A 26,970-nucleotide genomic window follows, 5' to 3' on the forward strand; every position below is an offset into this window, starting at 1 on the left:
TGACATCCTTGTCTCTAAATTGGAGAGACATCAATTTGACGGATGGATCACTCAGTGGATAAAGAAGTGGCTGGATGACCACATGCAAAGAGTTGTGGTCAATGCCTCAATGTCCAGCTGGAGACACGTAATTAGTGGTGTCCCTCAGGGATTGGTGTTGGGACCGGTATTGTTCAACATCTTTATCGCTGACATGCACAGTGGGATTGAGTGCGCCCTCAGCAAGTTTGCCGATGACACCAAGCTGTGTGGTTCGGCTGATATGCTGGAGGGAAGGAATGACATCCAGAGGGACCTTGACACGCTTGTGAGGTGGGCTGATGCCAACCTCATGAAGTTTAAACATGACAAGTGCAAGGTCCTACACCTGGGTGGGAGCAATCCCAGGCACAGCTACAGGTTGGGCAGTGAAGAGATTCAGAGCAGCATGAGGAGAAGGACCTGGGGGTGTTGGTCAATGAGAAACTGAACATGAGCCGGCCTCAGTGTGCGCCCGCAGCCCAGAAAGCCAACTGTATCCTGGGCTGCATCAAAAGGAGTGTGACCAGCAGGTCAAAGGAGGTGATCCTGACCCTCTACTCTCGTGAGGCCTCAGTTGGAATACTGTGTGCAGTTCTGGTGTCCTCAACATAAAAAGGACATGGAACTGTTGGAACAAGTGCAGAGGAGGGCCACGAGGATGATCAGGGGACTGGAGCACCTCCCGTACAAAGACAGGCTAAGAAAGTTGGGGCTGTTCAGTCTGGAGAAGAGAAGGCTGCGTGGAGACCTCACAGCAGCCTTCCAGTATCTGTAGGACATCTGTAAGGATGCTGGGGAGGGACTCTTCATTAGGGACTGTAGTGATAGGACAAGGGGTAATGGGTTAAAACTTAAACAGGGGAAGTTTAGGTTAGATATAAGGAAGAAATTCTTTACTGTTAGGGTGGTGAGGCACTGGAATGGGTTGCCCAAGGAAGCTATGAATGCTCCATCCCTGGTGGTGTTCAAGGCCAGACTGGACAGAGCCTTGGGTGAAATTTTTTATTATGAGGTGTCCCTGCCCATGGCAGGGGGGTTGGAACTAGATGATCTTAAGGTCTAATTAATAGACACATCTGCTGCTAAATGAGGAGCCTAACAAGGGCTGTGAGCTGTTTAATGGCTGTTAATGTTCAAGGTAAAACATGAGCCTCTTTAAACTGTACCCCGTCAATTATTTTCTACAGTAAGTCCAGAGTAGTGTGGTTCATAGCAACATGGTACAATAAAATCAGCAATATTATTCCTTTTTTTTCTCCAGAGGCCATTATCTGCATGATACATGGCTCTTTCAAAAACATAATCCATTTCCTTCAGAGATTGTCTTTAAAAGGTAAAGATCCTTTTTACACTATTGAGATGGCATCAATCATTCTCAGAGCAGAAGCAGTATTATCTGAGATCCTGAATATATGCAAAAATACATTCTACATAGTTGGCTGTGTTCATATGAGTGTCCAACATGTTACAGTTTTGAAGAACTTGACATACTTTTGAAGCACTTGATTTTCTGCAACTAAAAATTATTTTTAAATGTTGTAACTGCAGAATTTTACCTACAAAGATCAACTTGAATGTATCTTTAGATCCATACAGCTATGATATATCTACAATTAACACACAGGTAATGAACACAAGCCTAAGTCACCATCCTGGAACATTAATTGTCTGCATATATGCACGTATTACTAAGGATTTACCTGTTCTCACAAATATATAGTAGTCTTTTGCACATTACGTTAAGACAAAAAGATGAGAATTCTTCCAGTGTAAAAGAACATACTAATGCTTCTGCACAGAAATAATAAATTTCTACTTATTCAGACAAAATAAGGAAAAAAGTGAAACAGCAATCAAAAGGTCTAAACACAGCATAAAAAGTGTATTAGAAAGTATGTAATATTGTTTTAGTTTATATACCTGTTTTAGGCTTCTGTGGTGATCGCTGTACAAACACTGCATGACCCTAAAGATAAACATATATTTTTAACATTGTTCATCTCACAAATGTGTTACACTAGCTATGATTGATGAACTGTTTTTAAATATTAAACCAATACAAATTGTTTACATCAGGGGAAGGGGGGGATGAGAGCGATTTTTACATTCTGTCACTGACTTTTTTTCTCAAGAAAAGGTAATTATTGAACATACTTAGACCAGTATAAAAGATGCGCTTTGGCAGACCTTTATTTTTTCAGTGGCATACTTTCTGGAAATACTAGCATGCTATGTGCAAAGCTGACTTACTATGTGCAAAGATGAGTTACTAACTTGACCTAAGGTGATGACAAGCAATCATGTGATTTCACCCAAAGCAGCATTTTTGTACTATCAGAGTGCTACATGCAAGTCAAAGCTTACTCTCAGAAATAAGTTGCTGTAACACTGACATACTTAACAGACCATGACACCCAATGAGAAAGAGGGAAAAAAAAAATTATTTCAAAATCAGTTAGTCTTGAAAGATGACTGAACATCTCCACTCCACAGAGCAGATTTTAGCACAGTATTTAAAGTCAAAACAAAACACACACACACCCCCAACACACACCCTTCTGTATGTCAAGCTCAAGGTGGTATTCCCATCAAAGCAAAGTTGAAAACCAAGATTTAGCACCTGCACAGAACCAAGCGCTTTCTTTCCATAGCACAGCACACACATCACCTTAAGAGATAAAATGTCTAGTATCTTATGCTAACACAGCTCTTAAAGTACTTCATTTTGTCCACAGAACACACAGGGAAAAAAAATATCTTTAGTGATCTAACCAATTTCTAATGAGACTCCGTACTGGAATGGTAAATTCAACTTACCTCTACTTTTAATTTCTGCTTCGGAAGAATAACACTAGGCCAGCTAGCCTGCATTTTGCAGCAGCAACACCTGAATAAATAACTCATAACTGAACTCTCCAAGCAGCAAGAAGATTAACTACTATAGTGTTTTCTAAGGCTCCTTAAGCATAGCAAGCCAGGGAAAATAACAGTAAAGGAAAGCAATCTTGCAAGTATTAAAACAGAAGAGTGCTACAGTTTATTCAATGAAAGAAACAACTAAATACGTAGAAGCTTTATTGGGCACAAAAGGCTAGAGAAAAATTGTAAGACATGACAAGAACACAGAATGGGTGAACACTGCTGTTAATTTGCAGACTTGAACTTACATGAACTAAGCTGTGATTGCTCTGCAGTTACAGGAAGTGAATCTGTCACTTGGAGATATAGCATCCCCAATATGGCCTAGATACACAGCCAAACAGTTGGTCAAGTTCTCCTAACAGGACCTGTACACCACCATCTCGTTTCACATAGCTGTATATGCACTAAATAAAACTTACTCAATAAGAGGATACACAGTATCTATGCTGTACACCAATTTAGTACTTCTGAAAGTGAATAACAGTGGTGTAAGGTACTTTTGCATCAGTTTGAATTAATCAACACTAGCAATTACTCTGCAGATCAGATATAGGTATAAACTCCACTGGAACATCTTGCAAGTTTTTCATCTAGTTCGAATCCTACTTACCAATTCACAGCAAGATTTACGACCAGCATAAAAAGCCAGGCCTGCAGACTCAGACTTGAATACAGGTTCACCCATGGTACATGATCCTGAGAGAAAAGAATGATGAGAAAGGCATGAAGGGAAGAAGCAACTAACACATGCTTTGCAAGACTTGAAATGATCACAACATTAAATTATTCTTTGCAAGAGTTTCACGAAAGATGTGTTCTTGTTTTCACACAACATAGGTTAATGCGCGAAACAATATCTTAACGAATCAGTCAAAAGCTAGTTAAATCGACTGACATTCTCCCAAGTCCCCGACGCCAGACAGTACTCCAGCGCGCACCCTCACACCAGATCGGCAGCAGAGGGAGTGGCAGTTCTTACCAGCCGGGGAGGGTGCGGCATCCCAGAGCTATTGCCACGTCCCAGGTGAGCAGAGTTAAAGCCCCGGGCAGCCCCGCCTGATAGACTCAGCGCGGCAGCCCCGGCCCAGGCCGCGCATCCCTCGGCGGCTCGCCTGGCAGCGCCCGTCCCTTCCGCAGTCCCGCCAAAGGCGAGGCTAGAGCCGGCCGGGCTCCCCGCCGCCGTGACACCCCGAGGCTCGCCACTGACGTGTCGCAGCCCAGCGTTTCCCGCCGGGACAGCCCTGCCCATGCTCGCTCCTCCTAGCAATAAAGAGCTTCAGCGAGCTGGAGGAGCTCCGCCGCTGCTCTCAGCGCCGACAGCACCAGTGCCCGCCTCAGGCTGACCGAACTGGGCCCGGAGTCACTCCGCCGGCAGCTCCGCAGAGATGGGCATCACCCTCCCGGACACAGCCCCACATGGACGAAGGGGGCTCAGGAGCCCAGCGAGACACGGGGCGGTGGGAAGCACCCGCCGCCGCCGCTGCCGCCCCACTCACCAGCCGCCGCCGCCTCAGCCGCTACCCCTGGACTCCGCAGGCCCGCGGCAGCTCCCACCCGCACCCAGCGGCGCTCTGCCGAGTGGCTGGCTGCCGCCTGACGTCAGGGAACTCACAGGCTCCGCGCCGGTTGCCGCGAGAGGGCCCAACGCTGTGGGTTGTGGGTGCGCATGTGCGGGCGGAGGCGCGCTTGCTTCCTGCTCTTCCCTCCCTGGCTAGGCCGTGACCCCGAAAGGGAGGAGGCAGGGGGACGGGACGGGGGTGCGGGCCGGGTGGGGAGGAGGTTGTAGGCCGGTAGCACAGCGGTTCCTGTGTGTGGGGCGAGCGAAACCGCGGGCGGGGCTGAAAAGAAGGGGGTCGTGCCCCCACGACCGGGAAACCTGTGACAGCGTCTGACCGTGTCCTCTGTGTGCCGTCCTCCCCTCCTCTCCGCACTCTCCATTCCCGCCCCCATTCCCCCCGTAGTTTGAGGGAAGAGACGGACATGGTTGAAAACTCTCCAGCCCCACTGCCGGAAAGGGCAATATATGGATTTGCTCTTTTTTTAGGATCGTGGTTTGGCTTCAGTAAGTATACCGTGTGCTGAGTACTTCACCAGAAAGCGTTGCTTTGTTTACGAGGCAAATGTAGTTCCCGATAAGACCGCCTGGAAAGGATCAAACTTGTATGACACCGTCTGTTGCAAGGGTGTGTGGTGAACTATGATGAACAAACCTGTCTGCTGTTACAGAGATTTGTCATTGCTTTTTGTAATTTCTTCGTGTTTTGTCTGTTTTGAACCTTATTACGGGACCTTTAGTAGTATTACAGAGACAAATTACAAAATTCTCTGCATTCTTTTGTTAGCTTATTTTACTTGAATTGCATACATGGTTGTTACTCAGTAACTACTGTTGATGCTCGTGGTGTAACCTTCCCCACCCAAATACTGAAATTAAAAAAGTCATTATGGCCAACAGCAATGGAGAATGATTAGGGTTACACCAGTATTTCTTTATTGATGTGACAGATGCTTTGTCATATCATAGAGTACCACAACCATTCTTGGCAAAGCATGACCTAGACTAGATGTCCCAGCACCCTGGCCAGCTGGATCTTAAAAGTATTCAGTGTTGGAGAACCCACAACTTCCCTGGGGAGATTCTTCCAGTGGCTGGTTGTTCTCATTGTGAAAAATTTTCCTGTGTCCAGTTGGAATCTTCCCAGGAATAACGTGTGCGCATTACCCCTCATCTTTTCCATGTGACTCCTTGTAAAAAGGGAGTCTCCATCCTCTTTGTAGCCATCCTTTAAACAGTGGGGCAAATACCCTGCATGCTTCCATAGGACCAAGGCTTGAGAGAGTGAGGGCACCTTTTCAGCACAAGGTGCTGCAACTATACTGTACTCAAACAATAAACCAGGATCCTACCGTAAGTCTTTCTCACCCTTAAAAAGTAAGAAGAAATGAAAGTATTTGATTTCTGTTACTGTTACAGGAAGCCACTGCAGTTCTACAGCTTGTGTCACTGTTTGGCTACTAATCTGTTCCCCTCAAGTTTTGTTAAACTTTTGTCTGTATTTGTTAGGAAACAAAATTTCTTGTTATTGTTTTTGTTAACATGAAAATGATTATCTTGCCAGCAGTATTTCCAGTAACAGCATCTGACCAGTTCTATCCAAGCACTGTAATTCTACCAACTTTTCTCAACCACATAATTCACCGTGTGATTATTTTCTGCTGTTTTCCACATTGAGAGGCGTTTGACATCCTTTTACTGAGGGCTTTCTCTGTTTTGCCATTCAACTTGCAAGAAATTGTCTGTCTGTACAGGACATCAGAAAGTAAATGTTAAAGCAAATATAAAAATGACACCATATAACCACCTACAAAACATTGTCCCTGTGTTGGGCAGGTGTTGTGCCTGAGACACATATTCTACAATGTTTTGGTTGAGCTACTTTGGTTTAAATAGTGTAAAAGCAAAATATTGCTCTAAAACTAGGGAAGGAAGTGTAAACCGCTATCAATTGTACTGTTGTGATCTCTTTAATTCTTTCATGCAGTGTTGTACCTCATCTGGGCTTATGTTCCCGAGACTTGGCTGTTCTCACTGGGACTAACATACTGGCCTCAAAAGTAAGTTCAGCCAGTTGAACTTTTTCGCCTGAATATGTGTAAGTGTCGGACACCCTTAAATATCCTCAAATAACAAAAGTTGGGGTTTTTTGTTGTTTGGTTGTGGTTTTTTTTATATAGTGGCCCTGTATTTAATCCAGGTTTTGATGATAAAGGACTCTAATCTTTCTGAAGCATTTTTTTATGTAGATAAGTGTCTATGGTGAGAAAAGCGATAGTATTTGGATGTTTTGTGATAAATTTGTTCTCAGGAACTTTGCCAGTGGAAATACAGTAAACTTCATCGAATCATAATAGTAGTAGTTAGGTTTGGAAAGGACCTTAAGATCATCTAATTCCATCCCCACTGTCATGGGCAGGAACTACACACACTAAACTGTGTCACCCAAGACTCCATCCAACCTGGCCTTGAGCACTGCCAGGAATGGAGCATTTACCACTTCTTTGGATAACCTGGTCCAATGCCCCACCACCTTCACAGTAAAAAACTTCATTCTTTTATCTAACCTAAACTTCCCCTGTTTAACTTTGAATGTTACCCCTTGATGTTTATTTAAAGATTTAAGTATTTCCTGAGCCCCATACTTTGGCCAAAAAGCGGCCAGTGGCTGAATACTTTTCTTTCTCCATATAAAACAACAGTACTGTATCATCTTTTCCTGTCTTTTCCATATGTATAAGACATATCTTTCCAGTTTTTCAACATCCTCCCTAAGAGACTTTCTGGAGGAATGTTATTCCTGGGATGATTCCTCTCATCCCTTTTCCTTAGGCCTGTCTGTGGTACAATGATAGTATTCTTTTTAACCACAAAGTGTATCTTCAAAACATAATTTAAAAAACCCCCAACACATAGGTAAGAAATCTATTTGAGGATCTATACCAGACTAGCTTTGGTGACTCTGCAGTCAGTAATAATGGGAGAGGCCACAGCCTCTATTCAGAGGTGGTGTTTTCTTCTCCTCTTGGCTGAGTTTGTGCGAGATACAGTAACAACTGCTATATTAAAACTGTTGTATCATTAGGTGTTTGTTATTATGATATGTGAATTTTAAAACCTTCTTCCTCAGGTACTGGGCAGTTGCTTTGCCGGTGTATCTACTGGTTGCTGTAGGAATTGGTTATATATTACTTTTTGGTATTAACATGATGAGTACAGCTCCACTTAACTCCACACATACTATTACAGGTAATTTTAGTGGTTTTTCTGTTTTGGCTTTTTTAATTTTGATACTCAACTGGTAATTTTTGTAAATGTATATATGTAGCTCTATATAATATAAACCAAATTTTAAGCCTTTAAATACTTTGATTTAGAAAAGGAGTTCTTGGAAGTACTGAAGGACTAGAATGAAAAGATAGCCATGAGCCGGACTCTTCCCTCTATGCCATCATATTGTAGTGGTTTCCAACTAGCAAAGAGTACTTTGTTGGTAAAACAGACCACTTTGGAGGAACAGGGGTTAGGCATGTAAAGATCTGAAAGGTTAGCACCTTGCATTATGAACTAGTGAAGAGTGTCATGGGAAGAAGGGTGTGACTACCTGCGTGGCAGTGGCAGAAGTGGGAAGGCAAGGAAGAGTCAATGTGGTGCAGAGGAGGATGTTGTGGTATTGAGGCATGATTAAATATGTCAGTGATTGCCTGTGTAAAAAAGCTGTTCTTCAGTTTTTCTCTCAGCTTTTGTGTAGCCTTTACTCCTGCCAAGGAGACATGTTCTAGGCATTCACAACATTCTCCAGGCAGCTGCACCTTCTTCCACATGCACTTCCACTTCCTATTTGCAGGTGTCAGAAAAAACACAGACAACAAAATTTGGCACAAAATTTACCTATTGCTAAAGCAACTGCTGAAGTTGCATTCTTTCACCAAACTATGTACATAGTAGTAGTACATTACAGTGCACTACTAAGGAAAAGCAATCCGTTGAGGCTGTAGTTCAAATGCATTACTCCAATGCTGCTGTCAAGAACTGCCATTTAGTCACCTTTGTGTTCCTGGGCTCTCATTGACACTCCCATGTCACCTTCCCTTTTGATGTCAAGCCAAGAGTTTGTGTGGCTGTATGGCAGGTGGGACAGGGTACCTACTATGTTTGAAAAACAACTGTATTTGAAAGTTTCCTTTTTCAGAGGGAGAAGTTCTGTAATTGTGTTCAAAACGCATCTGTAAAAAAGGAATGGATGCTGTGTCATGATGGGAACAAGCAGCCAAGATAAAGGGAGGGTGGACTGCATCTCTCAGCAAAAATTCTAGTACAGTGTTCAAACTACAGGCTGAGCTATTCAGTCTGGGCTTTTTTGTTTGTTCTTTTTATCCTTGGATAGTTAAGATTTGATGTCATACAGCATCTTAAACCAAGTCCCAGAGAGTGATTTCAGCAGGAGGGTGGGGTTGATTTCTTCAGGGGCTCTACTAAGACATCTTGATGTAAAGTGTTTCTGATGGCCATCTTATTATACCTCAGCAAGATGGGCTTTTCAGCATTACTTATAGCAGATGAATTTATGCAGTGTTTCATTACATAATGTTGCTTGAAAGGAAAAAAAAAAATCTATAATAAATGAAATGTTCTTATTCTTTCCTGTAGATAACTATGCAAAAAAGCAGCAGCAGAAGAAATTCCAAGAAGAAGCAATTCCAGCACTGAGGGATATTTCCATCAGTGAAGTAAACAGAATGTTTTTCCTTTCTGAAAAAGGGATCCGCAGTAGTAGGTAGTCATTAAGATCTGTTTGAATAAAGGAGTAGTACAAGTGTTACATAAGGAAAATCAAAACCTCTCCAAGCTAAAAGTAACCCAGTGTCTTTCTACTTGCAGAAGAAAGTTGGGGGTTTTGTGGTTTTTTTGTTTTTTGTTTGGGTTTTGTGTTGTTTTTTTTTTTTCCCCTGAATCTAACTAAATTTATGGTTACATATTTCCCTGAGATGGCTTGATTTTATTATACATGCACCTTAATAACATGCCGTGGTATGAGAATTATGCCACATTAATTTCTCTAACCATTCTTGTGAGTTTAAAATGTTCTATTGTGTGCATATTTCTGCTTGTAATTTTCCTCCACGAATGAAAGAAATAGCTTTCAAACATAGCGTAATTCTGTTTCTCTTTGAATTCAGCGAGGGAAAATGTGTTCCACTGGTCAAATGGAAGTTATGTTAATTTGAAGTTTTTACATTGTAAATATACAGTTCTTATCTGTAAATATTAATAAAATATAGCCAACTTTTGCTTGTTAAAGTTAGTGGTTTTCCTGTGATTCTATGATATTTGTTCTGGGCAAAGGTGTATAGTGGTCCACTTTTCTTTACACAATTATTTACTCAGCAAAATATGTTGATTTCCTCCCTCTTGGCCCAGACCAGTGGGTTTCTTGAAATGCAAAGATTCCCAGAAATAAGGAAGGTGGATTGTGAAGATTTTTCTGAAACAAATCTCGAAATGACTTTTTTTAAACCACTCTTAAGAATACTGAAAACTAGATTCTGGAAACACAGGAACAGGCAGGTCCATGTTATTATAGCGTAGGTTATAGCAGAAGGTGCAGTAACTTGTTATGGCAGTGGTTCAGATGTTTCTGAAACAGTGGATTTTCTTTCAGGTGTGCATTACTGTGCAGAGAAAGTTTTTATTGCCTTTCGTCCAAGAGTCACACACCTGGTTATCTTCAGCAGTCAAGGTTATTCAGCTTGGTTATGAAAGCCAGGGGATAGAGCTTCATTATTGTTTGTTAGGTCTGTAAGCCAACTTCTGACCAGCAGAGAATTTAGTTAAAAACATCACTATTTCATTAAAAGGTAATAAAGTTTTGAAAATTTCTGTGAAGAATCTTAGCCAGTTCCTTTAGAAAATGGTCAAAACAACCATCAGTTGCTGTGGGAAGTCTTAAGACCTGGTAACAGTCAATCTAATATAAATAGAAAATCTGTTGTTTTTTCATCCTCTTTAGTAGTTTGCTATTTTTTTCCACCTGTGTTTGAAGAAAAAACCCAAACCTGCTAGGTGTTGCGGGTAGGAGAAAAATACCTTCTTAAGAAAGGCAAAAATACATTTCAACATTTCACTCTGAAATGGTAAATTTTAGGTATATTGTTGTTTGGGGACATTTCACAAGAGTGAGTGTTTGTACATAAGCCTGATGACTGCAGATTGGTACAATGTTTGTTTGATAGTTATAGGCATGGTTGTGAACTTTTGTTTTTCAGTTTGCCCCCAGTTGCTATTGTTTCCCCCTCCTGCCATGCTTTTGCCCTTCTGTTAATTTTAATTTATGTGCTCAAACATATATGGGGTGGATTCAAGATTTTGTGATCAACAGACATGAAGGTGTATTTACTCTTGTGAATTCTGTAATGTTGTAGACACTGAACTATTGGCTGTAATTTTTTTTTTTTGTGTAATTTCTACTTGTGTTCTGCATTCCTTTTGCTTTCTGAGAAGGCAATTTCGGTTTTAATTCTAAATTGACAGCAAGTGAAGGCCACGTTTTTGGTATCATTTGATGTAGGGATTAATTTAGTCCCCTGTTAAGGATACCCAAATCCCTTCAGGATAAAGAAAAGCTACTGGAAAATGCCCTCAAGCCCTGAAAGCACACAAATTAAAGGACTGTAAGCCTTCGACAAAGATTGTATCAGTGATGAATCTGCCATTTCATTTAACTGCAGACTTCACAATTATGGGAAAACTAACAGAGGTACTTAAGTGAGTAGGCAAAGTGGGGCCATTTGTTTAAGTAAAACTTGCAGGCCTGAAACTCAATCTTTGCTTTTCTATCACTACTGTGTAGTGGTGCTTCAAAGGCACTGTAGTGACCTTTTCTTCAACTTAAGAGTAATGTTTGACACTTCAGAAATTGCCTCTGTGATCAAAATAAAGCCAGTTGTCTAAAAAAATCTGTTGTTGTCATTGGGCTAACAAATGCATTGTAGGGAATTCAGGTATTTGGGATCCGTCATTTCACTGTCTTGCCTGTGACTGTGATTAAGGAAAAGATATGCAACTCTGCTGGCAAAAAGAAGAGAGAGTCACCCTTTTGTAAATGTACAGCACACTTACAGCTGTAGTTATTTAGTGGGTTTTATATAGACTTTGCCTTAAATATTATTCAGAAAAAAAAAAACCAAACCTGAAATGATTGAACTGTGTTGCTACTAGTGCCTTTCTTTACAAAACATACCTGTTTACAGATGGGATATCGGGTATCCATTCTTCTCAGAGACTGAAGAAAAACTAAATAAATAAAGGCAAAACCCTAAATTTGCCCCCATTTTCACCCTTTTGACTTCCTCATGGTATGCTGTTATAGCACAACCTCTAGTAACAGAGTTACACCAACTGCATTGTCCTTGCTGAAATAAATGATGAAACCGCAGCCTTGCGTTTTAATGCACCTTCTAGGATTCTTCTGCAGTTTTTATATATTGGAGACTGGTGGTATTTTACACATTTTGCTATAAATGTGATCTTGTAAAGCAGGTTCCCCCAAATGGTGTTTGAATGAATGTCTATGTAGACATGTCACAAAAAAAAAAAGCTGTTCTGTTTAGAATGAAAAGGTGATATGCCAAAGGTAATAATAGAGCTTTGGTTGCTGAATTTGTGTATACATGGTAGAGTATGTCTGTTTTCCACCTTAGCTGTAAGGAGAAGAGTAGTAGCAACACAGACTGTGTTTATGATGTTGAAGTTGAGAAGTACTGAAAGAGAGTCATGCAACTGATTTAAAAAGGGAAGCTATCTTGAAACTGATTTTGGTCTTTTTCATTGTACTGTATTGAATGCCATAAGCATGGATGCTTCAGTGCAAATGTATGGTGTATGCATGTGAAGTAGTAGAAGAGCTAAATTCTTTGTGTAGCCGCATAATTTCATTCTAAGCATTGGTAGAAGAATCTGCCACTTTGACGTTAACAGTGAGCTACAGCAAAAGAGGTAAATGATCTTTTGTGAAGTTCAAATGTATAAAGCCCATGAAGTAAAATATGCAGGCACACATGAGTAAGAGGTTAGCACGATGTTTGTGTTTACTGTTCCTACAGATTGGATGGCTGGAAGAAGAAAAGGAAAGAAAAAGCAACACAGCATCTCAAATGTTATTTCAGTTTCTAGACATAAAAGTGATGCCCTTGCAGGAAGAGAAAGAACTTGTTTCAGCAGTAGTGAAATGGAGTTGTCTTTCTCCTTGAGATACGCAGGTACACTTTTGCTGTTACCTAATGCATTCTGAAGTGTACAGGCTGTCTTAAAAATATTTTAGCTTACTATGAAATGCTGTCATCTTGATTTGATGATCTTTAAAATAATCATTGTTTGTGATTGGGGATATAAGCAAAAACGTAAGTAACAAATTACTCTAGATATTTTATGGCAAAGCTCATATACCAGTAAGTGCCATCAAAGACCGTCTCATATGAATCAGAAAGCTGTAATATTAGATGGTTATATTGTTGCTGCAAGCAGCATTTCTGTAAAGTTAAAAATTGTCCTGGGTCGGGTGGGCTTATACTGCCTATGAAGCAGGTAGTGTGTCTGGAGCTTTTCTAAGAGCAGGAGTGCGGGAAATGTATGTTTTAGTTCCACAGTGCAGATTTCTCTGGTACTCTGGTGGTTCATTGGTACACCTCCATGCAAGGTGGTCTATAAACATTAAAAATGCAACTCTACCTCCAACAGCAAGTAAAGTGTATACAAGAAATGATGGTAAAGTAATAGTAACAGGTTTTTACGTTCTTTTTAGTGGAACTTGAGATGCTGTGAGTTAAATCAGGAAAAGTTAGGCTAAAAATATACCTTAAGGAGGAGAAGCGATAACTTTAGAAACAGTGAACTTCCCAACTCTCGTTCAATATGAGAATGGAGGTAATGTGAGGTAGTCTAAATAGTGTTTGACTCTTCTTCCTCTTCTCCCCTGCTCCAGCATTCTGTGCCATGAGAGTGTAACATTGATATCTTAGCTGAATCTCTAGCAATTCAGTTTGATAACTTTGATTAGAGTAATAAGAAGTTACGAGTTCTTTGCCTTAATACAGTGTTTCTCTAATACCTAATTCACATTCATGCCGAAGCTCCCACCAACGGAAACTTACCACTAAAGCTCTTTTGAAAAAACAGCTTTTTGAGTACTTGCTTTCTTTACCAGGCAGTTTCATTTTGGGGTGTAAATGATAAAGCATTTCTGACTTACAAACAGAACAGTTAATAAATGATTTTGTGTAAATAAATTTTGTTCCATAATGCATCTTTTCCATCGGCACTTGAGTCTGAGTGGCTAAAATGTTTAACTCAAAGTCCTGCTTGCTGCTGTACTATTAGATCTCCAGTCAGCTCTAAAACAACTGAGATGAATGTTTTTTTTATATGCCTCCCTCTATTCATGAATGGAACTGTATTCTGAGGAGAAAGTTTTGGAAGCATTTAGTCTTGTTCTGCCAGTTCCCTTACACAGAAATTGGCAAAGTAAATTTTGTTGGCATGCTGTGCAGTTTCTGTATCAACTTAAATCTCAACCTTTTGCTTAAATCAGCTGATAGTTTAAACCAGTCTGAAAATCACGATTATATTGAATGTAATTTTAAGTAGTATATGTTTCAGAGAAGGGGGTGAATTTTGCTTCCTGAGCTTATAAAGCTGCTATTTGGAAAATTGCTTTTTCTCAGTTGTGGCAACTCAGTCCTACTGCTGTTGTCATTCTCTCAGTATAAATGTAGCTTAGGAAAAAAATGTGATTGTGATAGTTGGTTTTTTCCTTAATACAAATTATTACTGCATTACTAGTAATAATTTGGCATTATTTTATAAAGAACACTCAAAGAACTTTAATGTCATGCAAGGATATTATTCCCTTGGATCTATGTATCCTCCAAGATCTTGTCTTGGAAGATCTTAGAAGTAGAATTCAAGACTGTTTTATGAGCATACTTTAATTTTGATTTTTCACATGAATACATGCAATAGAAATATAAAAGTGTAGGCATTGTCTGAATAACTCCCCAGCATTCATGTACAAGTGGAATATGAACTTGTCTTTTGCTCTTGTAATTTTAGACAAAGATAATCAAAAGGTAGCATTTGCTGGAAGTGAACTACTAAGGGAAGTTATGTGGAACAGAGATCTTGAGCCAACAAATCAATTTGTAAAATGCTGTGTTTCTAGTCTTGTCTTTGAAGTAGTAAGCTCATGATGGACTTACTATATGGGGATGCTTTGTTATCTTTTTCCTGTAAATGATGGATCATTTTGAGGTTACTGAAATCTTAGCAAGGTCAAACTGCAGGTGAAGAAACAAACCAGAGCTGACAGCTGAAAGTTAACTCCAGCCAAATAATAGAGATGCTATATTTCTATTAGTTCACTTTTAGTCTTCTCTTAATTATTAACAACCTGTAAGGGATCACAATGCATATTTTATTTAGTGTGCAAATAAGGGTACTTTAATGTTGTAACATGAAAAGACAGTTATTTGACAAAAAGAAAAAAAAAATCAAAATGGCTGGCTTGACAGGAAAAGGATAATACAGGTTTGGCTTTGTCTAATGATTGCAGTTAAATATTGCTAGTCAGGTAAATAGTATGGTAATGTTACCTTAATTTGAAATGGAATTTGACAATACAGGAGAAATCAAACGGAATGTGTAGCTGAGACTGAGAAATGGAATCAGTTCAGACCAATGCAATGTTGTCAGACTTTAGCAGATGTGCAAGATGATTTGTTTGAATATTTCTAACAGCCTTTGGCAATATTGACATTCACTATCCAACAGCATTTGTCTAATAACAGCGTCTGTTCTACTGCTTTAAAGAACACACTTTTATTAAGATATTTTTTTTCTGTTCCAGAGGTGTGGATTTTTAACAGCACTTACTTATGTCATGAAATCTACATCTGATGCATTGGGGATGTAGCCTGTTTGCGAATATTAAAATGGCTGTTTCATGGGAGACCAAAGATAAATATGGCTAATATCCTGCCTCCAACACTGGCTAATGATGCCTGCTATAATAGTAAGAGCAAAGATTAGAGAAAGAAGCTAGTAATGTTTCCCCAGAATGCTTCCCCAGCCTGCAACAATATGAAGCTTCTGAACCAGATGTTATATGTTTATATTTTTTCATGAAAATCTTTAATTTACTTTTTATAAGTAGGTAAACTCTTACTTTCAACAACATCACAGCATAATCACAAGTTGGGTTAAGTATTACTTCCTTTTATTTTGAACTTGCTTCTTGCTACTTAAATTTCATATTCAGTCATTCTCTCCAAGCCACTCAAGGTAGTATAGACAATCTTTATCATAGAATCACAATCATGGAATGGTTTGTGGTTTCCATGGGCTGGAAGGGTCCAACCCCTTGCCATGTGCAGGGACACTTTCCACTAGACCAGGTTGCTCAAAGCCCTGTGGCACCAACCTGGCCTTGATATACTTAGTCACATCTTCAGGCTGAAAAGTTCTGAAAGTTCTGATCGGTTTCATTGTTTGTGTAATCTATGTACTTGATCATCCTTCCCCCCCCCCCCCCCCCTTTATTCCATTCATGTCAGATATGAATATAATTTTCCAAGATACAGTAGACCTATCACTCTCATTCTGGGTAGCTGATCTGCACTTTCTCAGTGGCCTCTTGTCTGGGATTTGCTGTATCTGGAAATTCTGAACAAGTTAAAAATGTTCAGATTCCAAGATTCGTGTTACCACAAAACTTGGAATAAGGTGCCCCATCCAGTATTGATGTGGTTCTGTTAGTATGTATGGCCACTGTCTACACTGTATCTTGTGTTCTTGCATTGTCTGTTTTACTAGTTACCCTACTGGAAGCTGCTCTGACTGACCAACAGTCTTGGAAAATAGTTATTACACTGAAGGCAGTGCTGTCTATTTCTCAAAATATTCAGAAGACTTCATCAACCAAAAACTGACTTAGGACCTGGCAGTGTTCTGCCATGCTGCTGCCAGCAAGTCCAGGAGGCTTTTTTGTGCATCTCAGTTAGACATTTGCCAGTTCAGACTGGTTGACCACCAGCTGTCTGGAGTTAATAACCAGTCCTCAACATCATCACATAGTTCCACCTTGGTGGTACTTATCCCTCCAGCTCAAAAAATCTCTCCTAAATGCAGGAAGATAAGTCTCAGTTGCAGCTGAAGCTGGCCTCCATTTATCTCATGTGTTCCTGCAGCTGTTAGTTCATCATTGCTATCCTGCAACAGTAGTAACACCCGCTCTTGCCATGCATCTATGTCCGCAAGCATGCAGTGGTCAGAAATGGTTAGAAAACTGGTGTTTTCTAAAAATGGGACCACAGCCCACTGCTTGGCATTTGCAGGGCAGGCACTGGAGCTATAAAGGAGAAAGTAAGAGGCAGCATGGTCTCAACAGAAAGGTAAGGATTAGCAAGGAAGACCCTACAGAGTGTGCCTTTTACATAATGCATCCCTAAATGGTGACAATGTCTGTGTAAGGCAAATGGCTCTTCACTGTTGTGTGTTGGGAAGCACTGTGCTATGTGGGGATCATGTGGTAATTGCCATTTCCACAGGGGATGGAGTTGGTTCCTTCAACATACCCATCCAGGTTCCAGTAATCCTCAATGAAGGCCTGAGAAATTCAGCAGTAACCAGGTTGGTTTGGGGCATAGCACAGATTAATATGGCAGAGCAGCTGCACAATTATCTTAAGAGGCGAGAAAAAGCCCTGTTCAGAACTCTAAGGTGAGCATGAAACACCAAATGTTGGGAGTGAACTCATCTGAACACTGATGGAGATGAGAGGTTCTTGCAAGGAAGAAGTTGGGACTTTATGTACAATAATTTGACTGCTGTATAGAATATGTCATCACCAGCCTGTTAAGTGATCTTTGATGCTTTTCTGTTTGTTTGTGCTACAGACTGAATAATGATGAAGCTGGGGCATAAGTAATTTTAGTATACCATATGAGAGAAGTGAAAGACCTTTAAAATGTCTGTATTTTAGTTCCATGTGTTGGGACGTGAAGATGTGGAGATGGTGAGTGGGTGAAATGTGAAAGTTGAATTTTTGTGTGTCACACCAGGGTTTATAACTTCAACTGGTTTGTGTAATTTCGTATGTTACAGGATGCTGTCTTCTTGTGTAAATTTAATTAATATCTACTTTTTAGTATGTAAATTAAAATTGTAAAAAAATCCTCTAATATATTAATTCAGTTGGAATCTGAATTTGCTATCCTAAGAATTTAAAACACTATCACGTTGTTTAATAATAGTTCATTGTGCTAAGAGGAAGACCTGACACACAGGGTAAGTGGCTCTGACAGCCATCTGACCTACCAACAGTAGTGTAGAAAAGATCGAGAATCTTGGATTCTGCCTTTGCCTTGTCTCTGGAGAAACTACGGGGAGAGTTTTGTTAGAGATAAGGTACCCGAAGCATAATAATTATTGAAACATAGCAGGGCTAAGTGTCTAATCCTTGAGCTAAATAAAAAATGCTGGCACAGCAAGACAAGTACTGGCAAAATCTCTGAGCATACACAATTTATGCAAACAAAAGGTTAAGTGGACCAGGTTATACCAATTCTCTGAATGAAACAAACTGTGCTGAAAAAGCAGGTTTTGCTAGTGAAATAACAGTGTTGGAATAAATGTGTCTACATTTACTGTAGATAATTATGAAGATCAGTAACTTAAGTCTTCCTGAACATTAATTTAAAAGAAATATCAAGGTAGTAGGATACATATTTAAGCCTCACCAGATGAGAATAAGCAGTAGGTCAGTTATATTAAAATCATAGATTCAAGCGCACTAAGCTATAGAGATAAGATTTATGTATTTTGGTGAAGACAAAAAGGTAGCACATAGTGGTTTAACATATCGTTCATAGTTTTTAATAATGACTTTTTTCTGACTGACACTAAGGCACTTCTCCAATGACAGGGAAGAACCTGATGTCAGAATAAACATTCCCCCAGAGCTAATAAGCAATAGTCCTTGCATTTTAAATAGTTTCTTCCTTAGATTCAAACATTATGTTTCAAAGCTTTTGGGTTATTTTGGCTCTGTACATTATATTATTTTGCCCCATAATCAATTCTATTTTCATTTTATCAGGACTGCAAAGTAAAAAATAGTAATTAAGTTCAGTGTTCTTAATGTTCTTAATCCATGTTACTTAAACCAACTTGATTCAAACCTTATAATCTTCTGTTCAGCTTCAGGGTTTTATTTAAAAGTCTCTGAAAACACAAAACGATTTCCTCTTAGTTTCCAGTTGCATTCACTCATTCTTTCTGGTAGGATAGTTATAAATAGTTTGAGCTTTGATGTATTTCTTTGTTTGGTCAGATGTTTATCCGTATGTTTCTGACAGTTCTTTTTTTATCTTTCAAGTTTTTTCATTTTTATTTTGTGTTTGTCAAGGCTGACCCACTGCTCATTCTTAGGCTGAACTGATTTCTTCTTCATCTTCCTCAGAGTCAGCGTCATCATTGTAGAAGTGAATTGTGGCTTGTACTGGAAAACTTGCCAGAATCTTCTCTCCGATGTTATTAAGAAACTTTTGGGATTTGGACTTGGGCAAATAAAGTCTAGTAAGAAAACACATTTTAAGAAAAAAAGTAAAACTCTGTGATGCTTTCGCAGCTAAGCTAAACTAGCCTGAGTGTTAAAGTCTATTTTTATCTTTCTTTGGAGAGAGAAAAATCGTAGGGTTCCTTGTCTCTTAAAATAAAGTTGCTTACTAAAAGGTAATGTTGATTTTAAGTTATCTTAGTTGCTTTGGGCATATTGCGTATTGAATTTATCTAAGGTCCCACCCTGGTACAGTGTTGCCAGGGCAGTGATGCATGCTTGAGATTGTTTGGTTTGGTTCTAGCGCAGTTCACAATGGAAGTGTCCCATGCAATGGGTAAAGTTTGAGGAGTGTTTTGGGATTCTGGAATAAGATACCAGGTTAAGATTGGGGTGAGCTGCCTGTTGCACAGCAGCTGATCTGAGTGAATCTTGTGTCTCCAGATGGAGGGAGGAGGCAGCATACGCTGAGAGAGATTTCTTTCAAAATTCATACTGTTTTGTACTGAAATCATAAATGTCTTAATTTACATTTCAGGTTTTCTCCAGCTTTCTCACTAAAGCAAAAACTTATGTGGTCTGTACACATATGCATTTTTTGTGCATAGGTATTCACTTTGTCCCTATTTCAGTTAAATTTGACAGTGATAAAGGTCACACAGATTTTAGGGTTCTACAACTTGTTTACAAGTTCATGTAGAGAAGAGGGATACTCTCTTAATTTTCCTCCTCTAAATTAAAGTCCAAATCAGGAGTTTCTACATAATTAAGCCTTAAAGAATCCAGATGATAGTGGAAACCTTTATAAATCCCCCAAGCACAGGAAAAGTTTCACCTGCAATTCAGCTTTTATTCAAGAGCAAATTTAAGCAACCTTAAGACACAGATCTATAACAAGTCACATTCCATTAGCAGCTGTTCACATTAATTAATATTTAGGCTTTGTGGGCTTCTTATCATATTAGATGAGGCAGAAGAGCATTATTTCTTTCCAGATTACTTTTTTCTTATTATTATTTTTACCATGTTGTTTCAGGTTCTCTTCAGCCTGGGTATCAGTCCTCATGGAGGGATAAAAAAAAAAATCCATGGAGTCTGGTGAGTAGATAAACTCCATTATTAAAAAGAGATACTCTGGGGACAACCTAATACTTCTCCTGAGAAGAAATATATCTTTTCTTGGAAGGTGTCACTTTTCCTGTATCTGGTGATAGGATTTAACTCACCTGACTGGATGTTGAAATCCCAGGGCTCCTTTTGATCTAAAATTTACTAGTTGACCATCCAGTTCTGACTGTAAAGAGACATTTTTATTAATTAGAACAGGCTAAAAATGAAGATTTCACTTTTTATTTCTACAGCTAACCATAAAATTCTACAGCAATGTTGCTTTAATTTTTTTCATCTGTGCTGCTTGTTGTTTTACTCTGGCTAAATGTACTTCAGAGAATAAATGCGTCCAGTCTGCTAATAGTTGCACATTTATCAAGGGATTTGAACTTGTACATCTTATGAGCCATGAAGCTGTACATTTTGCTGAAGTTCTCATGGAATACTGTAGTGACTGATAAGCTAATAACACCACCAAATGCAAGTTCAGTGATTGGAAAAGGAAAAATCTATTTTCAGTCAGTTTAAAGGAATGGGAAGTTAGGGTTTGTAATTTCAGCTGGGATAGAGTTAATTTTCTTCCTAATAGCTGGTGCAGTGATATATTTTGGCTTTAGTGTGAGAATAATGCTGATAACACGCTGATATTTTAGTTGTTGCTAAGTAGTGCTTACTATAAGTAAAGGACTTTTTATTTTCTCGTGTTCAGTAAGGAGGAGTGCAAGAAGCTGGTAGGGAGCATGGCCAGGACAGCTGACCTGAACTAACCAAAGGGATATTCCATACCATAGAACATCATTCCTGGTATATAAACTGGGGAAGAATATGCCAGGAGGAGCCAGTCGTTGCTCAGGTCAGGCTGGGTATCAGTCAGTGGATGGTGAGCAATTGTACTGTGCATCCAGTTGTCTTTCTTGGGTTTTATTTCTGTCTTTCTTTTTTTATTGTCCCCCTTTTCATGACAATTATTATTGTTATTATAATCATTATTATATCTTATTTCAATTACTAAACTGTTCTTATCTCAACCCATGGGTTTTAGCTTTTTTCTTGTTCTCCTCCTCATCCCACTGGAGATGGTGTGGGAGAGCTGCAGTGAGCAAGCAGCTGCGTGGTACTTAGCTGCCAACTGGAGTTAAACCACAAGGGAGTTCTATCAAATACCTCTTAAGTACACTGACCCATCGTTTGGACTTGGAATGTTCAAGCTTAACCAAAGATCACACGAGCACATTAAAGAGTCCAAACAGTTAAGAGCCAGCTGGCATCTCATATTTCTATGTACAAGCAATAAAAAGCAAGCATTTTGATACAATAGGGAAGGTAGAAACATATATTTTAAGTATCAAATTTTAATTTAGCACAAAATAAATTCATTCAAATTAAGGTCAGAATGAAACTCGATAATTTGTAATTGTCAATGTTACTAAATCCTGTTAGGATTAAACCTGAAAGCATCTCCCAAAATCACAGGGCCCTTTCTAGGGTCCTCTTCTAGGCATGTATTTTCTTCCATATCTTAAACCAAAAAGACTTTTTTCCTCCTATCAACCTGATGTTACATAAAATACAGATACTTAGCTTTGCTGTAGTAGAACTCCTGTTGAACAGAATCTAGAAACCATCCACTGTACTACAAACAAAGACGACTTTTGCCAATGTCAGAGTAATTAATCTATCTTTCAGTGGAAGTAGGCTTCAGCCTGGATATTTTGGTGGGCCCCAAAAAGCCCCAGGCTGTGGACTGAGCAAGAGATCTTACAGAATTACCTCTACCTTTTATGTTGGCCTATTGCTCTCATACCCACCTGTTTGTCTTGTAGCCAAAATGATTTGTCTTCAGGCTATTAGTTTTTTGCTTAAGGGTTTTTTTATGTTTAATCAGGAGACTTATTTGCTTTGTTTCCACAGTACTAAGTAAAATGGACTCCTGATCTGGCTGAACACTGTAGATGTGATCATAATGTCTGTGTTAAATACCATTTTTCTCCTTTCATATTTACATTAAAATTAAACCAGCCTTTTTTATTGACCTATATTTTTTACTCTCTTCTGTTTGGAGTATATATTATTTTCTAATAATTCTATATGTAATAATAATATTGATTAAACACACATTATATGCTTTTCCTTCTCATGCTAAAATAGACCATTTCTGAAAAGCGATTCTAATAAAAGCCAATTGCAACATCTAACTCCATTTCTCTACAGCAGAAAATGTTCATTATGTTATGTTATAGATATACAATAGTAAATTTAAATTACTCTGTCATTTTTATTTGGTCATAAATAATGTAACTGAATTTAAGTAGTAGGAAAAATGTTACTTTTATACAAGGAAAAGGATATTATGTGTAGGTAACCATAGGGAATATTGTAACACATGTTCTGGGCAATAGAGGTAATATTAGTTTATTTTTTAGCAGTAGTTTCATATTTCATCACTTTTTTCTTGAATCAGTTTCTCAGGTTAGATTCTTATATGTATATTCTTAAACATTATTTTTTGTTACTACACAGAGGATATTGAAACTTCTATTTGCTTCACTCCAGTATTTGGAGTGTCAACTGATCTGTAAAGCATTGGCATTTGTATGTATGCACTGCAGAAAATAACAGTAGGCAGCATGCAACTAACTAGCAAAGCCATTGTGTTTAATCTATCTTTGAAGGCCACCTGCTAGACACCTCTGTAACTGTGCTGAAGATACTTGCCTTCCACACCTGTGGGCTGTAGGTTTGCATTAGCAACTCTTCCCACCTAGGCACCACACAAAGTATCTAAGCATCTTTCCTTCTCTGTGACCCAGTTAAAAAATACAAAGGCTTCCTAAAGCCCTCCTTTAGTCCTCATTAGGTCCCAAGCTACAGAGACATCTAGGATACTGGAGCAGTATGGATGTGAGGTAAAGTGTAGTTGAGAAGGATCTGAGAAGCTTCTGGCAGGAAGGAGAAAAGTAAAAAAATTGAAACCAATTGTTACAGTTAAGCTTAGATTGAAACAATGCCACGCTGTGAGCAGGAATGTGGCAAACTTCCTATGTGGTTTGTTTTTCTCACTCAAGTGGGTGGAATCCCAAGTGTAAATTAAAACTTTTGAGCTGGTTGAATAAAATTTTCTCCAAAACCATAACATCAGTAATAAATCATAACTTCCTGATTTCAGAAACCTTAGTTTCTTGAAATCTTCCCTGTAAGCATGTGCTCTCAAGAGTCAGACTCCTTTTATCCACAGCAATTTACAGATGTCTCTGGCAAAACTTGGAACACTGCTGGGAAGGGCATTCTTCCTTAGGCTTTCATAAGGCGCCTGCAGGGAAGAGTAAGTCACTCCTTCAGATGTGTACAGTTACAGTCTCCATCATCAGCAGATAAAAAGTGCAAGGTAAAGAGGTGATGCAGGTGTTAAAATGTAATAATAGAAATCAGGAATTTTTAAAGACTTGCATTAAGAAGACTTGTTTTATTATGCTGAGCCTTTGGTAAAAAGTTGAAGATGTGACTGCATATCAAATGCTGCAAAAACTTATTCAGGTGCTTAGAACTAAGCAGGGCATTTCAACAGGTATTTAAAGTTTGGGACCAAGACTGAATGTGCTTCAATCTCTGTTTTTGCTCTTTGAGCCTAACAAATCTTCCTACATGATTAAATAAATTTAACAATCACAGTGCCTTTCAAACACTCTTGGCAATTAAGAGCTACTTTAAAATCCAGTTTTGTGTTCATTTCCTAACTGGTTTAGCTATAGCAATATCCCTCCAAGAAAAACCAGTCAATAAAATTGTGCACATGAAAGTCCATTTTTTTTTTAAATTCATCTTAAAGTAATTATCATTCCAACTCCCCCTATACACAAAATACCACTACAGAATAGGCCTGTAAATTTCAAACTGAAGATACTGTTATTTTTCTTATAATTAAGTAAATAAAAACTGCTGTTAAAATAAGAGTTGAGTAAGCAGTGCTTTCTACAGCTCTTTAAGAACTGATAATGATTCTATATGTGATACAAAACTAGAGATACTCTTAGCCATTATCATGTTCAGAACACTTTAATTTGAACCATATTTCCTAACACTGAAGAAAGGTTCACTTCACTTCCTGTGTTCAAATAGTTTCAATTTCTGCACCTGTTTTCTATAAGGGTTTGTGGTTTTTTTTTCAGAATTTAGTCTCACCATTTGTTGATTCTCTGTCATCTCACTGTCTCTGGCTGTGATCGTCCAGGGCCTCCATAAGGCAGGGCTGCTGAAAAATTAAGGTAGAGTAGTGCTCCTACAGTTAATTCTTCTGAAAATATCCATACAGTACAGCTTCTTTTGTTAGATTCTGCTGGCATCTTTTGGAATAATGTAATTTTTTCTTTTTAACACATTTTGATTTGGTAAATCTGATTTCTATGGCAATATTAGTCTCTCTTCTGTCCACAGTGATTAAACAAACTAGACAATTGCTTGCACATTTTTAACTAAGGTGTTATTTTACAACTCAAAGCAGCTGCATTGAACTCCAAATGATGATGTAATTGATACTGAAATCTTTTTATTTATGCAGCACTGCTACAAAATAAAAAGTATCCCTCCCTCTCTGACAGACTGTCTAAATACAGATTCCATGTTGGCATTGACTGGCTGGTTAGTTATTGAGCAAGCAACTCCAGCATTCAGCTGACATGGGCAATCTGATCTAATTAGTTTAAGAGAGCATGTGCAGTGGTAGATGCTACATATGCCTCTTGTTTGGCAGCAGGTACTTACAATTAAGGATGCTCTTTTTAAAATTACTTTCCACCTCTGCTGCTGTGTAACAGATCCATACAGTTGGGGAAAGATATGAAGGATCAATAAACATAATAATAACAACAATATTTTGTTAACAGTAACAACAATAATTTTTTGTCACAATCTTAATTTTCGTTTACTTCGTACATTAATTTTCAGTTACTTCAAACATTTATAAGTTCTGAAATATTTGACTGAAAGGGATTAAATATCAGCAAAACAAATAAAATACCTGTTGCAAGTGAAACATTTTCAGGAACATTTTGCCCGTCTGAAATTGGAAATTATTTTCTGTTTATTCAACGCTAAAATTACAGTCGGTTTTTAAAAGGAAGCTGCAGAAAAAAGGTCTCCCTGTGCCTGCCTTACCTCGCTGGGTGCTCCCTTGCCCGGGGTGGTGGGCGCTGCTGCTGCTGCTGTTGGGTGCCCTGGGAGCGATGACAGACACATTGCACTGCGGCCTGGAGCAGGAGACTTGCAGCTGCACCCTCCATGGCATTTGATGGTCTGAAGCCTGGTGGCTGGGCTTTTGCCTGGGCCTTTCAGCCCCTCCTTTAACTTAATTTACCTAAAACAAACACGGCCTCAGGTAAAAGGGGAGAAACTGTCCTTAATGAGATTTCTTTTGACTCACTGAAAGAGTTCAAAGATGGGGCTCTCAGGTTGGCAGGCTGTCCTGGGGACAGCACTGCTAGGGAAACGTAGGCTTTTTGTTTTGTTAGCAAATCCCATAGAAAATAATCCAGGCCTTTACCTTTCTGTCTGTTTTACAAAATCTGTATTTGCTCTATATGAAATAGACGATGTAAATACACTTTTTGCATGTTCTGAGAAAACTCATCCATACCCTGTCCTAAAAAAAGTTTAACAGAGACTCGAAGAGAATTTAAAATGTACAATAATTTTTAAAGTACTGAAGTATTTTCCACGCCGTTACTTAAAAAAAGATACCAAAATTAGTGAAGGTGAGAGGTTTTAAAGGCATGCCTAGTGACTTCATCAGGACTACAGGGATGTTCCTTTAATTTATTGCTATCTGATGAATGGAGAAGAAAGCTTATGTCAAGAAAGATTACTTTGTCTATAAAAGAATCACGGTTATGAATGCCATCAATTTGAGGAATCTTTTAAAGTATACAATATATGTTTTAAGCCTACAAATACTGAATAGAAATAGACTTCCAAACTTTCTTCCCACTGTTTTCATTCATAACATGCATAATTTGTAGCCTGTTACACTGTGCAAGAACAAATATTACCTGGTGGCTGGCATCATCTGGTTTTTATTGTGATGGTTCATTGCTGCAGTTCACTTTGTTTCCTTTGTTTCCCAACTACTGCAGATAACGTGAGAGGATTATAAGAACCTAAAGCTGAATTCTCTTTCCACTGGTGCTAATACGCATTGACATCAAAGGGAACAGATTCAGCTCCCACATATAATTAGTTTCTGCTGTGAACTTTCTTCCCAGAAAGCAAAAAATAATTTTGTTTGCTGAACATGGAATGTTTGTTGATTTTTAGTATGAATTAGGTCCCTTCTAGATGATAACAGCTGAAGAAACCATCAAGTCAGTCAGTTTGAGAGGACACTGAAAATTCTCGGTGGGAGTCAAATCCCTCTGAGGTAAGCCCTGCGGCTCTCTCTTGAGATCCAGCTGGAAGGAGCACATGTCCAGTCAGCAAGAAGGAAAGGAGGGGCCAGACTCACAGGTGAAAACCACTGGATACATTCTCCTGGAAACATTATTTTCCCCTGAAATTGTTTTGCATTAGAAAACATTGTATATACAGATTTGCGCGGGGTTTTTGTGCATTCTACTGATCTTGCTTAAATGTAAATATCTTTCTTACGACGGAGGAGCAGCTTAGGTCAGATTTGAAAGTCATTGTCTTACGTTGGTTCAAATTACACGGCTGTGTTGGGTACTTGGCACTCCTAAGACTGCTGAAAGCAACAGTGTGAGACGGG

General features: G+C 39.0%; 3 protein-coding genes across 8 annotated transcripts in view; 1 reads left to right on the forward strand and 2 right to left on the reverse strand.

Moving 5' to 3' along the window:
* Positions 1-3,700, reverse strand: part of TTC3 (tetratricopeptide repeat domain 3) — a 69,643-nt gene extending 65,943 nt beyond the window's left edge. The window contains exons 1-2 of the mRNA XM_057410052.1: positions 3,554-3,700; positions 1,942-1,987 (exon numbers count right to left, since the gene is read on the reverse strand). Of these exons, the coding sequence (XP_057266035.1) occupies positions 1,942-1,987; positions 3,554-3,628 (121 nt within the window). The 5' untranslated portion in view covers positions 3,629-3,700. The remainder of the gene's footprint in view (positions 1-1,941; positions 1,988-3,553) is intronic.
* Positions 3,701-4,660: 960 nt separating this feature from the next.
* On the forward strand, positions 4,661-19,286 carry PIGP (phosphatidylinositol glycan anchor biosynthesis class P). Of its 6 annotated transcripts, none has more exons than XM_057410054.1 (6): positions 4,661-4,711; positions 4,911-5,005; positions 6,486-6,558; positions 7,629-7,747; positions 9,149-9,228; positions 12,601-12,817. In XM_057410054.1, the coding sequence occupies exons 2-6, from the start codon at positions 4,924-4,926 to the stop codon at positions 12,745-12,747; spliced, it is 501 nt and encodes a 166-aa protein (XP_057266037.1). In that variant the 5' UTR covers positions 4,661-4,711; positions 4,911-4,923; the 3' UTR covers positions 12,748-12,817. The 6 variants fall into 6 exon arrangements, 5 of the variants coding, with proteins under 5 accessions (XP_057266037.1, XP_057266038.1, XP_057266036.1 ...); XR_008972253.1 differs by lacking the exons at positions 4,661-4,711; positions 12,601-12,817 and adding exons at positions 10,509-10,570; positions 18,927-19,286 and having other exon boundaries at positions 4,844-5,005; XM_057410055.1 differs by lacking the exons at positions 4,661-4,711; positions 12,601-12,817 and adding an exon at positions 18,927-19,286 and having other exon boundaries at positions 4,844-5,005.
* Positions 18,402-26,970, reverse strand: RIPPLY3 (ripply transcriptional repressor 3). The gene is made up of 4 exons (XM_057410058.1): positions 26,897-26,970; positions 24,396-24,465; positions 20,333-20,400; positions 18,402-19,123 (listed from the first exon to the last, which is right to left on the reverse strand). Exons 2-4 carry the CDS (start codon positions 24,414-24,416, stop codon positions 18,976-18,978), a joined length of 237 nt encoding a protein of 78 aa, XP_057266041.1. The 5' UTR covers positions 24,417-24,465; positions 26,897-26,970; the 3' UTR covers positions 18,402-18,975.

This window comes from Pezoporus wallicus, unplaced genomic scaffold (assembly GCF_028554395.1).
Source record: "Pezoporus wallicus isolate ANWC-B61680 ecotype Strahan unplaced genomic scaffold, APGP_CSIRO_Pwel_v1 contig_7011, whole genome shotgun sequence".
Taxonomy (NCBI): Eukaryota; Metazoa; Chordata; class Aves; order Psittaciformes; family Psittacidae; genus Pezoporus; species Pezoporus wallicus.